This window comes from Alligator mississippiensis, chromosome 10 (genome assembly GCF_030867095.1).
Source record: "Alligator mississippiensis isolate rAllMis1 chromosome 10, rAllMis1, whole genome shotgun sequence".
NCBI lineage: Eukaryota > Metazoa > Chordata > Crocodylia > Alligatoridae > Alligator > Alligator mississippiensis.
Genome location: NC_081833.1, coordinates 48,852,842 through 48,868,944, shown reverse-complemented (window position 1 = coordinate 48,868,944; position 16,103 = coordinate 48,852,842). Strand labels below are relative to the sequence as shown.

Sequence of the window (16,103 nt, the reverse complement as noted above, 5' to 3'; positions counted from 1 at the left end):
CCAGCCCTGCAGTACAGGCGGGGGGCAGCGTGCAGCCCTGACCTCCTGCTCCCTGGCAGGGGAAAAAGCTGGTGCGGAGCGTGGAGAAAAGTGGCCCCTCACCCACCCCGTGGCCCTCGCTCCCTGCTGCAGCCGCTCGCAGCCCACACGGGGCTGTTCAGAGCAGGCACAGGCAGCTGTACGTGGGCTGTGAGCGGCTGCAGAGCGGGGTGCCGGCCATGGGGCGGGCAGAGGGCCGCTTTTCCACCGCACTCAGCACCAGCCTGTAACCGACCCCCACTGCCAGCCTGGGTTGTGCTGGCTCTGGGCTTACTCGTCGGGGCTGTGCCAGGTGGGCAGCAGCAGCAAACACTGCCCAGTGTGGCAAGGGGGGGGGGCGCAGCTGCTGCCGTTGCGGCACAGCCCCAGTTGGGTGAACCTGGAGCCGGTGCGGGGCTGGGTTACAAGCTGGTGCTGAGTGCTGGTGAAAAGCGGCCCCTCGCCCGCCCTGTGGCCAGTGCCCCACACTGCAGCCGCTCACAGCCCGCATGGGGCTGCCTGTGCCTGCTCAGGACAGCCCCTTGTGGGCTGTGAGCAGCTGCAGCAGGGATTGCTGGCCACAGGGCAGGGGAGGGGCCACTTTTCCCCATGCTCCACTCCAGCTCGTCTCCTGCCCTCCCCCTCACCTCCCTCCCCCCACTTAGCTGAGCTTCCTGTGCTGGGGCAGCCATGTGGTCCCAGGGGGGCAGGGCTGGGCAGGCCCTACTGTTGCAGGAGCCCGCTGAGGATTCCCCTCAGTCCTACTGCCCCTGGTTTCTGTCATTTTTATTTTATTTTTTTTTTTTTTATAGGAACCAAGGACATAAATTTAAATTTTCAAAATTTTTTTAGGAGCTCCATGGGCCAGATAGAATGGCCTTGCGGGCCATATTTTGCCCAACCCTGTTGTAGATCCAAGTACCTGAGGCAGGCAGCAGCTTATCTCTAGCTTTGGTCTTGGGCTGCTCTGCTCCCAACTGGACCCAGAGCTGCCACCACTGCTTCTGCCTGGCTGGGCAGTATGGAGCCAGGGCTGCTACTGATTGCTATGGAACAAGAGCAAAGCAGCAGAAAGTAAGTGGCAGTGTCGGGGTGCAGAAGGTGGGGGAAGAAAGGTGTGTGGGGCAGGCATGGATAGGGACAGTAGTTGGGTGACAGATGGAAGTGGGATGGGAGGTAGCCACAGATATGGGGGGGGCAAGCAGCAAGGGGCACAGGCATGGGAGAACAGGTGGCAGGGGTCAGGCATAGGTACAGGGGCATGGGGCAGGGAGCACAGGGAGGCAGGTGACGGGACATGCATAGGCATGGAGTAGCAGGGGGGCAACATGGTGGGTGGCAGGGGGCAGGCACTGGAAGGGGTGAATGACAGGGGGGAGATAGGCTCAGGCATGGGGGACAGAAGGACAAGGTGGTAGTCTGGCCTTCAACTGTTACTTTCCACTGCCATAGCAGTAGGGGTGAGGTCAATTTTCAGGTGACCTTCTACCAATTAGATTCTATACATGGAAAATTATAATGAATTTATTATTTTCCAAGTATAGAATTTAATTCTGGGGGGGGTGTTGTCTTCAATTTTAAGTCATCTTGTATTTAGGTAAATATGGTATGTGGAGATAATGGGTGCAGTGACAAGTGCCAGGATGTTGGGCTTATTTATTTAAATAACATTATAGTTTTACTTTGATCATTCTGTGAAAATATGCAGTTCAGTCAAGAAACAACCACACCCTACCCTATACCCTACATGCACAAATTCCCACACATACCCACAGCCCCCCATAAACTCTATATTCCCCATTCATACTGCACTACAATATACAAAAGTAAAACTTAATTTTAAGCTATTATGCAATCACCACTATGTTCACTGTGCAAACGCATATAAATCAGGACAATTTAAAAAAAAATCAAATTAATGTATGTTGTAATAGATGTTTGATTTTTAGAATATAATTTTGTTTTTTCTGGTTCCAAGATGGCAACCCCCTTGCCAAAAGGAGTACTTCCAGGTGCAAGAGGAGGGACTTCCAGTGGCAAAGGTCAGGGGCTAGAGGACAGGACTTCCCATTCCAAGATGACAACCAGGGAGCGGGGTACCCATCAAGGGGCGGGGCTACCCTTGCGCCCCTCCAGTCGAAATAATAGCCTGCCTCTGGTCTAAAGTTTCCAGCTTTATGTGGGATTCAGTACACTTCCAGACCATTGGCATTCTGGGCAATTTTTTTTTTTTTTAAGCAGAAGAACTCTTAAACATTTCTTTAAGTCCTCAAGTGTAATAAAATGCCAGACAGGAATGAGACTGGTTTTATGGGTGAAAAATATATGCAGTTGTGTAATAAAAGACACACAGGTAGATAAATTAAGGCCACCTCTGACATTTTCTTCAATTTTGAATACTTAACTTGGCACCATGTATTAATGGAACTATATTTTGAATTAATATAGCAATTGAAAAAATAAAAATATTGTAAACATTTCTGTTTGTTCAGTTTATATTTACTCTTTCTCTCCTTTTCTGCCATTATTAAAGTACTCCTTTAATACTTATTTTCCATTCACATATGATGGGTATTATTTTAAAACATCTGTATTTCTGGACAGGTTATGATTTTGGCTTTACTGCTCATTTAACACTTCAAAGAAAAAAAAAATCATATGATCTCACTTAAAAAGTCTTAGTTACAAATTAACCTCATGCATTAATTTGTTCGGCTTTGTTTTTTTGTTTACTTATTTCAGTGATAGGATCAACAAGTGACAATTACAGATTGACACAGCTTGTTACATCTACTAATAATACATGTATTTAGATATTTAGTAAATAATAATTTAGACTGAGTGCATAAATTGTATGTGGAAAGTCAGTAGACATGTTGAATGCTAGCTGTCCAGCTTGCCATTAAAAACATTGATCATATCAGTTAATGTTTTGAACTTAGACAATATATCTTAATTCTGCCTTTATTGTGTGGTGTGTGAGATCCATGTTTTGAATCCTACTGGTTCCTTGCTAAGATAACTTTCCCTTAGCAAAAACCTTTGAAGGTTCATTTATCAGGAATTCTTGCTATTTTCTTCTCTTCTCTACTTTTTTGGTAGGCTTCCAGATGATTCTCAGCCGGCAAGGTCCTGGGATTCTGCTACTGCAGATTGATTTTATGTAATTGCATTGTTCAGGGACAGTCATAACCCTCTACAGTTTTACATAGGTGGGGGCTTCTCTTTTGCACAGGTACTGATTGCCATTTTCCCTAGCACAGGTCTTGCTCTGTCCTAGTTCAGTAATATATGGGAATATGTGGGAACAAGCAAGCTAAACTTTAGGTGAGTCGGCAGGGATGTGGATTTCATTTGAATGGGATTACTGCAAACTTCCATGGTGCCTAGTTTCTCCTGTCCACCGTATTCTAGGGAGGACTGGATCACACCAGAGCTTTTTTTGCTATCTTATACCTTCTTGTATCCAACTTCAATTGGAGCTCTTTATCCAAGTGTTCTCTGCTCTGGTTTTGTAGGGTTCTTTCCCAAGGATAATACCTCTCCTGCCCTCAAGCTGCAAATGAATCCATTAGTTGCTTTCTAGAATATGAGGGAAATCAGTCCATAACTCCTACTTGGCCAAAAGCGGGGTTGAGAATTTAAGAGTAGAGCAGTTTGGCCTTTGGGAATACTGAGGTCTGGCCAATTGTGACATGGTATTCCAAAGCACATGTAATTGCAACCAGGACCATATCCTGAGCTGAATGTGCAAGGTACGTACGGTCTGTAGACTTCTGTGGGTGATTCGGCTTCTATAGTGGACTAGCCAGTTGCCTGTCAAGAATGACCAAGGAGGTGGGGAGCTGGGATGGAGTGCCACGACGTAACGCCCCATGCTGCTGCTGTTCTGACTTTCAGGGAGTGGGTGGGGGGAAGCAGAGGCCAGCACTGCTGGTCCTGGGTCCACCAACCCTTGTCTGGTCCTTGGTGCCGCTTGCAGCACTGGCCTCTGCTCAGCTTCAGAATCATCGCGGTATTCCTCCAGGCTTGGAGAACTGATTGGCTGTTTCCACCAGCCAATCAGAGCATGAGTAAAGCATTACAGACAGATAGACTTAGGCTTTTATAATAGAATTCTGAAGCCTGTACATCTTTTCTCTTCCTTATAAAGTGACTTGTCTATTAAAAGGGCACTGATGAAAATTGGTGTCAGATGGACAAGGTAGAATGACGCTTTTCTCAAATCATTTAGAATTGCCAGTTTAAGGAGAGGCCTGGGAAACATGGTTTACAAAAAAAAAAAGGCTGAAAGAACTGGTATTGAAAGCATTAGTCAGGGAAAAAAAAGTGAGTTGGGGATTTGATAAAGTCTTCAAATACCTGAATGGTGGTTATATGGAAGATGAAGATAAGTTATTCTTTCTGGTTGCAAGGGACAGGACAGGGAGCAATGGGATTACATTTCAGCACAGGATATTTAGGTTGGATATTAGCAAGAACTTTCTCACTTGGAGGGTGCGTAAGCATTGGAATAAGCTAACCAGAGAGTTTGTGGAATCTCCCTTCTTTTAAGTTTTTAAGAGCAAATTAGACAGTCACTTGACTGAGATGGTTTAGTCAGGATCAGTCCTTCCAAGAGCAGGTGATTGGACTAGATGACCTCCCAAGGTCCCTTCCAGCCCTACTTTACTATGATTCTGAGATTTATAACAGGTCTAGGAACATCTTTAAGATATTGTCAAATGGGCAACCTCGTTAATTTTGCAGTGTACCCTCGAGGGTTTTAAACAGTGACTAAATGGCTTAGATCCTCAGCTGCATGTATAGTTGCTTATGTATTTCTGTAGGCGTGAGCCCTAGTATTTTTGCAGCTGGAGAGGCTTTCCCCCCCAAAAAAGACTGGTGGGATAAGTGGCATAAATACTATAAAAATGAACTTGAAAATAGTTCTTTAAAATTGAGACTATCCATTTTTCCCTTGGCACAGAGGAATTTTGCTCAGGAAGTGAAACTTTTTAGTTATGCCACTGGTTTTACCTGGTGGTGGTTGCAGCATACCAGTTGAGAACCACCAAGGTAAGCTGAGAAACTGAAGTGCAACTAAAGCCAGAAAAGTTATAGAAGGGTGTGTTGAACCAGAAAAGGTTGAGAATCGCCAATCTAGGATTTCATTGACACATGTTTAACTAACATACTTTCAAAGTTTAATATGGACCAGGCATGTTGCCTTTAATGTGTAAAATTGTGATTTAATTAAGTGTTGGGCATTGGTGAGCAATTCAGGTGATCATTGAAGAAGGTGGTTTGCAAATCCAACCCAGTCAAATCTACTTATTTGCAAAAGCCAGATGCATGAGGAAGAGATCTGTTCTCACCAACCACTCTTGTGCTGGGGCTATTTCTTTTAATTGGCTCAGGTTGGTGGTTTAGGATTTTATTGATTTTGTAATTCTGCGGATGGTTGGAGGCATAATGCTTTTGTATGATCCGCCTGTTTTACTTGGTCCTTTACCTTAGAAAACACAATCAAGTTGGGGGGAAAAAAAAAGATCTAGTCAGTTTCCCTCATTATTTTTACTCTTCACATGTCTAACGTGTCCTATCTTGTTTTGATGTAAAATACTGGTACTAGCAGTGAATAAAGACTAAGGTCCTATCTTTAGTTAAAGCTGTGAAATAGCAGAAGATATTTGTATGCTAAAACAATTATCTCACTGCTGACATAGCATGTAATTATCAAATCTGTATTATGTAAAGTATATATTTAAGGACAGCTCTTTATCCATGATTGTGTTGGATTGATTGTAATCACTCTGTGATTATTCCAATGAGAATACATTTGAAGAGTAGCACTTGTCAGATTTCAAAAATGAAAAATATATAGATATTTTGACACCCTCTGGTTAACAACAAATGAATGATATTATTGATATTGCCACTCTATGTAACCTTTGAATGTAAACTAAGAACTAATTAGTTCTTTTTTCTGTTAGAATTGTAATTTACCCACAGTTCAAGTCTTCAGCTTTGTTTATGGATTCTGCCATTGTTGAGTAAACACAGGCCTCTCTAGTTCTTGGTTTGGTTTGGTTTGGTGTTTTTAATTCCAGAAAATCACATTTTGCAGTTTCCTGATTTTTAGCAAACAGTAATTAATTTGAAGCTGTGAATGTACACATTATAGAAATTTGTTTTACGATATATATTTTGTGTTTACTGTTATACTTCTACTCAGACCTACGGCTTCTGTATTTGAAGTTTCATGCTTCAAATAAAGGGAAATCAGAATTTCTGTGTTGGAGGTGATTTGGAGGTGACACATGTTCAATTGTTGCTCTGTACATAGTCAGCTGCTTTTAAGTGTTTAGTTTTTAATTTCTTGGTTGGCACAGTGATGAGTTTGTAAAAGTTAGTAGGCATTTGCCCATAGGAAGAAATACAGAGGTTCTCAATAAGATTTGTTGTATTTAATCAGTTCAAATTAAATAGCAAATACTAATTGTTGAAATGTTTCAAGTCATCTGTCTTCCTAAGGGCCCAGTTATGTTCCACTGAAGCTGACTGCAGAATTTCTATGATGAGACCTAAATCTTTGCTTTCATGTCTGCAATTATGATATTTGTCATAAAAAGTGAAAAATGTCTTTTTATCTAGATGATTTTTATCTTGGCTGCATAAACTTATATGCATTGATTTTGTTCTTAATTTTTGTTTTGCAACAGCAAACTTATTATCACATTGGGTAAAAAACAAAAGAGAAAAAATGAGTCTTCAGATGAATTGTCTGATGCTAAGCAGACTCCACAAAGGTCATTCAAAGATGAGGACTTGCAGGTGAGAATCCAAAATTTTCCTTTTTACTTTCGAAGGCTTTTCTTCTGTGCTTTAGAATTGGCCTCAAGAATTATATTCCTTTTTGATATTAGTGAAGGTAGAATTGATTGATGTTGTCAGGGCTGTCCTTTGGGGGGTGCAAATCAGGGCAACCATGCTGGTCCCCATGTTTTGGGGGCCCTGTGGAGCTGGGTGGGAGCCAGGCGGATCGACTGCAGACCTGCCCCTCGCAGTGTTAAAGGAGCCTCGCACAGGCTGATTTGCCCTTGGGCCCCGCACCCCGCTAAGGTCGTCTCTGGATTCATAGATTCATGGATGTTGTTGAACAAACTCATACTTGTGATGGTGCCTTGTGGCTTCTGTTTTTATATCAGTAGCATCTCCAGACAGATGCCTGGAAAGCACATTCAAATGTTTTTCTTTGCCCATACAGGAGAAAAGTTGGTGATTACAGCAGAAAGTGCTGTAATTAAGCTGAATTCAGGTGCTGATTATATTTATAGTAAAACTATCTTTCAACAAATTTTATTACAAATTTGACTCTTGTACATTTTTCATTTTGTACTTGCCCAATAATATCATTCTAGAATAGGGTAATTGTTAAAATCACCATAAAATTACTAATTTTGCAAACAATGTTTCATCTTAAAAATTACAAAGATGCAAAGTAACCTTCCTCAAGAAGCATAATACTTAAATTTAAAACCCAAGAGTGCATAATTTAATGTTTGAGGAACGAAAGTCAGGATTTCTGGAGGCTTCATTCCTAATTGACACTGGCTTGCAGTTTCTAGACAAATCATTTGATTTTTTTATAAGATTGTTTTGAGGAACACAACTATAGTTTCATTGTTAGTAAGGCTAGGAATACTTTTGAAGATGAAATAGTTTTGGGGATGTCATGCCTGATGTTGTTTTAATAGCAGTACCTTTTCCCAGTTAGAGAATTGTCAGATGAAATTTTATTTCCTTGGTAAATGCCTAACTGTATATGAGAATATGCTGAATTCAATTAAGTTTTGTCAAGAGGAGTTTCTTAAGTCTATTGTTGAATATGGCATTGAGGGGTAAACTGACTTGTACCATATCCCCCTACCACAGGTGAGTGCCCTTAATCACCATACTACAGACTATTCTGAACTGGGGTCTCTTTCAGTCTCTCCTGATGAAGCTGTTCCACTTTGTATAAGTAATTTTCATTGGAGCAGGAACATGAATATGATTGGTGAATACTGTAACCACTGGGTATAGAGTCCATCTTTTTTCTTGTCTTTCTGTCTGACTTTTCCTTCATTGTTCTGATTTGTGTGTGTGTATTTTAAAAATGTTAATTAGGCCATGCCTGCATGGGAAACTTAACATCCCTGACATCAGCACCTTTCAAGTATGCTGTGATGCTCCAGAGAGGCTGTCGTCTTAACCCGAAGCAGTGCAGCTGCAACTGTACAGCATTTTAGGCAGGTTGTTTAGCATTGGTGAATTGCAGGGCCAGTTAGGTCACCCAGGATGCTGCATAGAATCAGCTGCATTACTTCCAGTTTAGGAGGCATCCTACATAGAGTTGCACAGCATGCTTGAAGGGTACCCATGGTGGGGATGGAAAGCTTGCCAAGTAGACATGGCTTTGCAAGGGTGCATCCAGGGGGGTGTAGTTGTGCAATCACGCTCTCCTAGTGTATAGTTTACATCCCAGATCCTCTGGTTGCCCAGTGCCCCAGACACCTGAATCCCCTATGGAATCCAAGTGGGAACTAAGTTCACACTGTACCACAGCAACAGAACCCAGGGACTTTTTTTGAGTACCCAAAAGCAGGTGAGAATCCTTTCCCCACTCCTGGCACTCAGCGGGACCTCCCCTCCCATTCCCCATCTCCAGCATTCCCTCTCAGCTAATTATGCCTCTGAGTGGCCACTGGCAGAGTGCTGGGCTCAGCTGAGACAGTGATAGGTGGCTCCCTCCATTTCCTGCACCTGTTTCTTGCCCAGTCTTCCTAGATGTCTCCTGCTGACTGGGAATAGGTACAGGAAGGGGGTATCCAGCCTTCAACAGGCCACTGTCTCCAGCTAAACCCAAGCCTAGCATTCTTTGCAGTTGCTCCCTGTACTCCCAAGTTAGCTAGGGACAGTGGGAAGAGCACACAAGTGTGTCCTCCCCCCCTTTTGTGCTCAAAGGTATAATTTGTGCCCTAGGCAAACCCTGCCAGAGGGAGTATTTGGAGGAGAGGGAAGGGGAAGTGCCAGTGAGTGCCAGAAGAGAGGGTGTACCAAGAGGAGGGAAAAGGGGGATATTCTTAGTTGCTTTTAGGATTCAAAAATGTCCCTGCCTGCTGCCACAGTGCAGTCTGCTTGCCCTGAGGAGAGGGAAGATGCTCTGCAAGCTGGGGTGAAGGATTTGCAACCACCCCTGCAGTCTTGATTGCAGCTTCTACTCTCTCCCTGCTCTTCCTTTTTTTTTTTCCAAAGACCTCTGTCCACCTATATGGCCATGCATAGCTAACTAGTTAGGATGTTCACCTGAGAGTGTCTGGTTCAGTTTTTTGCTCCAAGCTGGCTGAAGAGGGATGATTTGAACATGAGTCTTCCATATCCCAGATGAGCAGTCTAACCACAAGACTATTGGCTACTCTGGAGCGCATGAATGTCTTTACTTTTCTGTTCTTTGGTTTGTTCTAAGGCAGATGGGGAAGAGGTTCCAAAATCTCAAAAACCTTTACCAACCAGGAAAACTGCTTCTTGCTTTGCTCTTATAAGATGGCTGTAAAGAGAAACACAGTGTTTATTGAAGCCTTGTGGATATGATCTGGGGTAGATATTTCCAAAGTGTAGAAAGCAACAGTTACAGTGAGGATTGTGAGCCCTTACTACAGAGGCAGGGCTCTACTGCATCTCAGATGTTCAGTGATCACTGTCCCTTTGCCAGTTTCTTCACCACAGGTTAGCTCTTATTTGCACTGTAAAAGTACACAAAGGGGCAGTGATGCTATAAGTTCAGTAAAGTCTTGTCCTCTGTTTAATTACATTTGCCAGTAACCTGTTCCCTTTGTTAATTAAGGGCAGAAATCAATTAATAGGGGAGGAGACTTTAGCTGCTCTTTGGTAACTCTACTTATGTCCATAGTTGCCCTGCTGTGAGCTGAACCAAAGCAGTTTGAAACAGGGCTAAATTGTGTTGGTTCACCTTTTACTTTGCTAATGTGGGGATAATTACTGTGGAGCAGTTGAAGCATGGTGAGATCCTGCTCCCTGTTAATTGCAGGCTCATGATTAACAGTGCCTGTGTTGCACCACATTTCCTGACTGTAAATGGAGTTGTGACTGGGGAAAAAAAAGTTCGGAATCCACTGATCCTAGGGCATAGTCAACCACCTATGGCCCGCAGAGCTATTTTATCTGGCCCACCAGAACTGGGGCAGCTTTGGCAACGTTCTTTGTCATAGTCGCACAGTGGAGAGAATTGGCATCAGCAGCTGGGTCAAAAGCACCTTACTGCCTGGGCTTAGAATTGTTTCATTGTGCCACTCACAAGATGCTGCTGGCCACTAATCAAGGGTCTCTTGAAGGCAGGTTGAGACAAATGCTCAGAACTCTAAATCACACAGCTGTGAGAGTGACAGCTTGACAGGAGGGAAAACATCTTACAAAAATAAATAATTGTGCCCCAAATTGTTCAAATTAGAACACAGTATTTGCTCATTTTAAGGTACTGATCCCAGAGATTTTATCTATGAAAGAAAAGTTTGCCAATTTAATTGCAGCTGTGTTGGGGGGTTTTTAACCCACTTAATAATCATCCGCATCGTCTAGCTCAATGCCTCAGGATAGCTGGTCACTAGCACCCAGGAAAAAAGGGAACTCCTAAATGACTACTTTGCCTCTGTCTTTCACAAGACCAAGGGGAGCAACATGCCAGGTAGGGCACAAAATGAGCAGGGTGGGATTGATAACCGTTCCCACCATTACCACAAAACTGGTGTATGATCAATTAAAGAAATTAGACATATATAAATCAGCAGGACTGGATGAACTCCATCCAAGAGCACTGCAAGAGTTGGTCAAAGTAATCGCAAAGCCCCTGGCAAAGATCTTTAAAAAATCATGGGCTTCTGGAGAAATCCCAAAGGACTGGAAGAAGGCCAATGTTATGCCCATCTTCAAGAAGGAGAAGCATGAAAACCCAAGAAACTACAGGCCAGTTAGCTTAACTTCTATTCCAGGGAAAATCCTAGAAACATTAATCAAACAGGCTATATGTGACAAACTTACACAAGGCATGATACTGAATGACAGCCAGCATGGTTTCATCATGGGCAGGTTTTGTCTGATGAACCTAATTTCTTTCTATGATCAGGTGAATCATCACCTGGACAAAAGACAAGCAGTTGACATCATATAACTTGGCTTCCAGAAAGCCTTTGACCTGGTATCCCACGAGGTACTGATCAGAAAACTGGAAGATATCGGGCTCAACTGTGGGATTGTCAAGTGGGTGTGAAACTGGTTGCGGGGTAGGATGCAGAGAGTCCAACTGAATGGATCGGTGTTGTCCTAGTGAGATGTGGGCAGCGGCATACCCCGGGGGTCAGTAGTTGGCCCAGCGCTGTTCAGTATCTTCATCAACGACCTGGATGTGGGGTGAAAAGCCCATTGGCTAAGTTTGCGGATGACACCAAGATACGGGGTTGTACGGACACACCCACAGATAGGCTGCAGATGCAAGCAGACCTAAATAGGCTGGCATGTTGGGCAGAACGGAACCAGATGAAATTCAACATAGAGAAATGCAAAGTGCTGCATCTGGGAAGGAAGAACCCCCAGAACACGTACAGGCTGGGCATCGCTAACCTGACCAGCACTACAAATGAAAGGGATCTGGGGGTAACAATAGACCCCAGCATGAATATGAGCCGTCAATGTGACGCAGTAGCCCCTAGGGCCAGTAAGACTGTGGCATGCATCAATCGATGCATCTCCAGTAAAATCAAAGAAGTGATTCTCTCGCTTTAGTCAACATTGGTGCAGCCGTAGCTGGAGTATTGCATCCAGTTCTGAGTGCCGCATTTCAACAAGGACATGCCAAAGCTCAAGAGGGTCCAGAGAAGGGCCACCCGTATGATCAGGGACTTGCATGGCAAGCCATACGAGGAGAGGCTGAGGGATCTCGGACTTTTCAGCCTAAAGAAAAGAAGGCTGAGAGGGGCTCTATTGCTGCTTACCGCTATATCAGAGGCATACATCAGGGGCTCAGTGAACAGCTGTTCACAAGAGCACCCTGGGGGAAAACTAGAAACAATGGCCACAAGCTCCTGGAACATAGTTTCAGGCTGAACATTAGGAAAAACTTCTTTACAACTAGGGTGTCCAGACTATGGAACAAGCTCCCCCCAGAGGTGGTGCAATCACCCCAGGGGTTTTCAAGAGAAGACTGGACAGTCACCTGGCTGGGGTCATCTGACCCCAGATGTCTTCCCTGCTCATGCAGGGGGCTGAATCCGATGATCCTTCAGGGTCCCTTCCAGCCCTGTGATTCTATGAATAAAACTGGTATAAATTTCCTTGGGAACTTCCTCTAGATTTTAAATATGGCAGATTTCATGGTAGCTTGGACTGGGTTTAAGCTAAACAGAAATAACCCAGTCTTAATTAAGAGTGTCCACACAAGAAGTTATAGAAATTTTAATTTAAATCAGATTAAAGAACAATAAATTATTTAAATTAAGCCTGTGGAACTTCCTCATTGAGGGAAGACATAAATATATAGATAATGGCATAACACTTCATGCATATTTTGTGGAAACTCAAGTGCATATGGCAAGATTTTTAAAAATCTAACTAATTAAAAAAACAGGGATGTTAAAAACAATATAACTTTGCTTGAAACAACACATGTAGCAATATTAGGTAGAGGTGCACCGATACATCGGTCTGATATCAGGTTGATACTGATATAAAGAAAAGTATCTATATCAGATGTCAACCCAAGGGGGCTTATAATTTGGCTGATAAATGCCCGTGTTGTGCACAGCCACAGAGCAGCACAGAGCAGAGCCGGCAGTGTGGAGAGCTGCCTCCAGCTGATAAGTCAGAAGCGGAGAGGGGAGGGAAGGGATGTGGGGGGAGGAGATCAATGCCTCCCACAGTGAGGGAAGGAGCTTGGGCAGGTGCTGCCCAGACTGGGTGGGTGAGGGCACGGGATGGAGGCGCGGCTTATGGGGTAGGATTGGCTCCCACTGTTGCTTGCACCCCGGAGGGGGAGAGCATGTGCATCCCCCCCCCCCCCCCCGGATCTGTGTGGCATGGGGTGGAGCCAGAGCCGGGCTGCGCGGGGCCCTTGTCACTGGGGGCTGGGCTCGGAGCAGGCTCCAGTGGTGCTGGGAGGAGGCTGCAGCCACCCCAGATTTTGCCACACCTCTGCTCCCAGCCCCATGCCACCATCCAGCATAGCCAAGGCTGAATGCCCCACCTCCACCCAAGTGCCAGGAAAGCCGCAGCTGTGCAGCAGCGTGGGGCTGGAAGTGGAGCTGCAGCAAAATTTGGGGTGCTGCAGCCATCTCCCAGCACTGCTGGAATCCGCTTCAAGCCCAGCCCCTGGTGAGAAGCACCCCACGTAGCCTGGCTCTGGTTCCACCCTGAAACTGCAGCCCATCCTGCCCTGCACAGATCTGGGGGCACATGCCCCTCCCCCCCGCCCTCTTGGGGTGCAAACAGTGGTGGGAGCCACCTCCTCCACCCACTAGCCATACCTCCATCCTGTGCCCTCCCCCCGCCCTGGCTGGGCAGTGCCGGCTCCTGCCCCCTTCCTCACCACGGGGCGTGAGGATCTGAACCCCCACACTCCTTCCCTCCCCCCTCCCTTCCACCGCAATGGACTTACAGCTGCCATCAGCTGGTATCAGATCAGTATTAGCTGATATGCCTCCTTAAATACCAGCTGTCAGTATCAGGGGTGTAGGTTGTAGCCTTATGTCTGCCAGCTGTTGGCATCGGCACCCAAAATCTCTATCGGTACACCTCTAATATTAGGGTGATTGATCCGTAGCTTGATAGCAATTCTCACAGACTTATGTTACTAAAAAGAAAAATAGCCACCTTTTTATACAGTATGGCATACATTTAATTGCTTGATAATCTATTTTATGTTAAAACAAATATTGCTATTGCGTATATTGTTAATTCGTTACTAACTTCATATGTTTTAATATTCCAAGTAGTGCTGTTATCAACAGTATTTAAGTGGGCAGCTTTTTAATTACTTTAAATTATATTTTTGTTGGTGCATTGTAATACAGTAATTGTTGTCACAGACAGTGTGTTCGATGATTATGTGTGTATATATAAAGTAACCTCAAAAATTCTGTGAGAGAAGGTCCTTAGAGTTCAGGAATGGATCCTCTGCTTGCTTGAAGACTTGTGGCAGAACCAAAATAAATTCATTAGATGCAAAGAGATCATTATTCTTTTCTCCACTTGTAAAGTGTCTGCCAGTTTAGTTTTTCCTGATCTATAGACAGACTCTTTCCAGATCTTCCTGCTTCAGATAATTGGAAGTTGCTGAGCTGTGTGACTAGGCTGAGGTTTTTTTCTTTTGAAGACTTCCCAGCTGGGATTTGCTTCCTTTCATTGAAATGCTTAGAGGCCAGAAGTTGCATAAGAATGTCAGGTAAGCCATTGAAAGGAAGAGTTCTCTCAGTCAAGAATAGTATCTGCTTGGGCTCCGAGATCCAGGTAATACTGCATGAGAATCAGGTAATTCCAGACTTTTCTCTGAAGTAGATGAGCTAGAAAGGGGTTAAACTACTTGGGACAGTTGGGCATTAAATGTATGCCATACTGTGTGACAAGAGCCCCCTCATTCTCTCCCTGCTTTTTCTTCCAATTGTGATCTCCTGTTTCTGCCACTTAAATCATTGTTTATATAGTAGTTTGGACAGGAATCCAGTGTGGTATTGGAGAAATGTGAGTCCATTTACCCCTCCTTGCCTGCAAGCAATCTGTCCCTCCCTATTTGCTTTGCACTAATCTCTTCCAAACTCTTGTTTGCTTCCTCCCTCTCCTTGGCTATGATTACTGCTACTTATAAACAAGTCAAGCATTAAGGGTGGTGACAGCTTCATTGAAAATAAAAGTCTTATCTTTTGGTTGTTTTCAGTAGTGTGTTTATATGCTGATGTAATTATGCTCAGTGGACCCCATAAGGCAAAAATGCTCTAATTGAATAATTAGGAAAGGGCAGAAAAATTCTTTAACTCTGAAGTTCCCCCCAGATAGAAATCTTTCTGCTCCCTGCAGAAAGGAATGTGGTGAAAAAATACTTAACCCAAAATGAATATCACTTGACAAGAGGGAATCACTTGCCGTGTATGAGTATTTTGTGAAAACAATTAGAACATAATGACATTTTGTTTCTGCAGCTTTCACCAGGTTACGTTGAAAAGCTGTTTGCTTAGACCCTTTATAATAGTTGGACAATAATACTTGACACATTCCTGAATATCTTGGAATTTTGAAATCTGAAAAATAATAAATTAAATCAGTGAATATAAGATTGCATCACAAAATGAAAAAGTATATCCATAGGTAGATTTATTTTTTCATGACTTAATCACTATATCAACAAATAGCCATAATAGTTGATCCTTTAGCATTTTGCACATATTATGACCTTGAAATACTTGACTAAGAAAACCAAATAGCTTTGATTTCCCAGAATGACCTCTTATGGATCTAGTTGAAATCCTATCAGTGATTTGTCTCTAAAAATCTTACTAGTACAATGTCTGAGTCCTTTACCTTTGGAAAGATAAACATAATGCAGTTCTTTTATTTTGTAGTTGTTTACTTTAATTCATAGTTTCATAGTAGCTAGGGTCAGGAGGGACCTGAACAGATCATCTAGCCTGCCCCCTGCCATAGGCAGGAATGAATGCTGGGTTCACAAGACCCCAGACAGGTGGTCATTCAACCTCCTCTTGAATTTGCCCAAGGTAGGGGTGAGGACCACTTCCCTGGAAAGTTGGTTCCAGATTTTGGCCACCCTAACTGTAAAATATTGCCGTCTGATCTCTAACCTAAAACTGTTCTCCATCAGCTTATTACCATTGTTCCTTGTCACCCCAGGTGGTGCTGGGGAGAAAAGGGCTCTGTCTATTTGCTGTTGATCTCCCTTGATGAGCTTGTAGGCAGCCACCAGGTCCCACCTCAGCCTCCTCTTGCTGAGGCTGAACAGGTTCAGGTCCTTCAGTCTCTCCTCGTAGGGCCTGTCCTGCTGCCCT

At 43.9% G+C, this 16,103-nt stretch overlaps 1 protein-coding gene across 10 annotated transcripts in view; it reads left to right on the top strand.

The window, feature by feature from the left end:
- Positions 1-16,103, top strand: part of CHD9 (chromodomain helicase DNA binding protein 9) — a 216,340-nt gene that overhangs the window by 89,397 nt on the left and 110,840 nt on the right. For all 10 annotated transcript variants that reach the window (XM_014603352.2, XM_014603349.2, XM_019497467.2 and 7 more), the window contains one exon: positions 6,723-6,834. In XM_014603352.2, the coding sequence (XP_014458838.1) occupies positions 6,723-6,834 (112 nt within the window). The remainder of the gene's footprint in view (positions 1-6,722; positions 6,835-16,103) is intronic.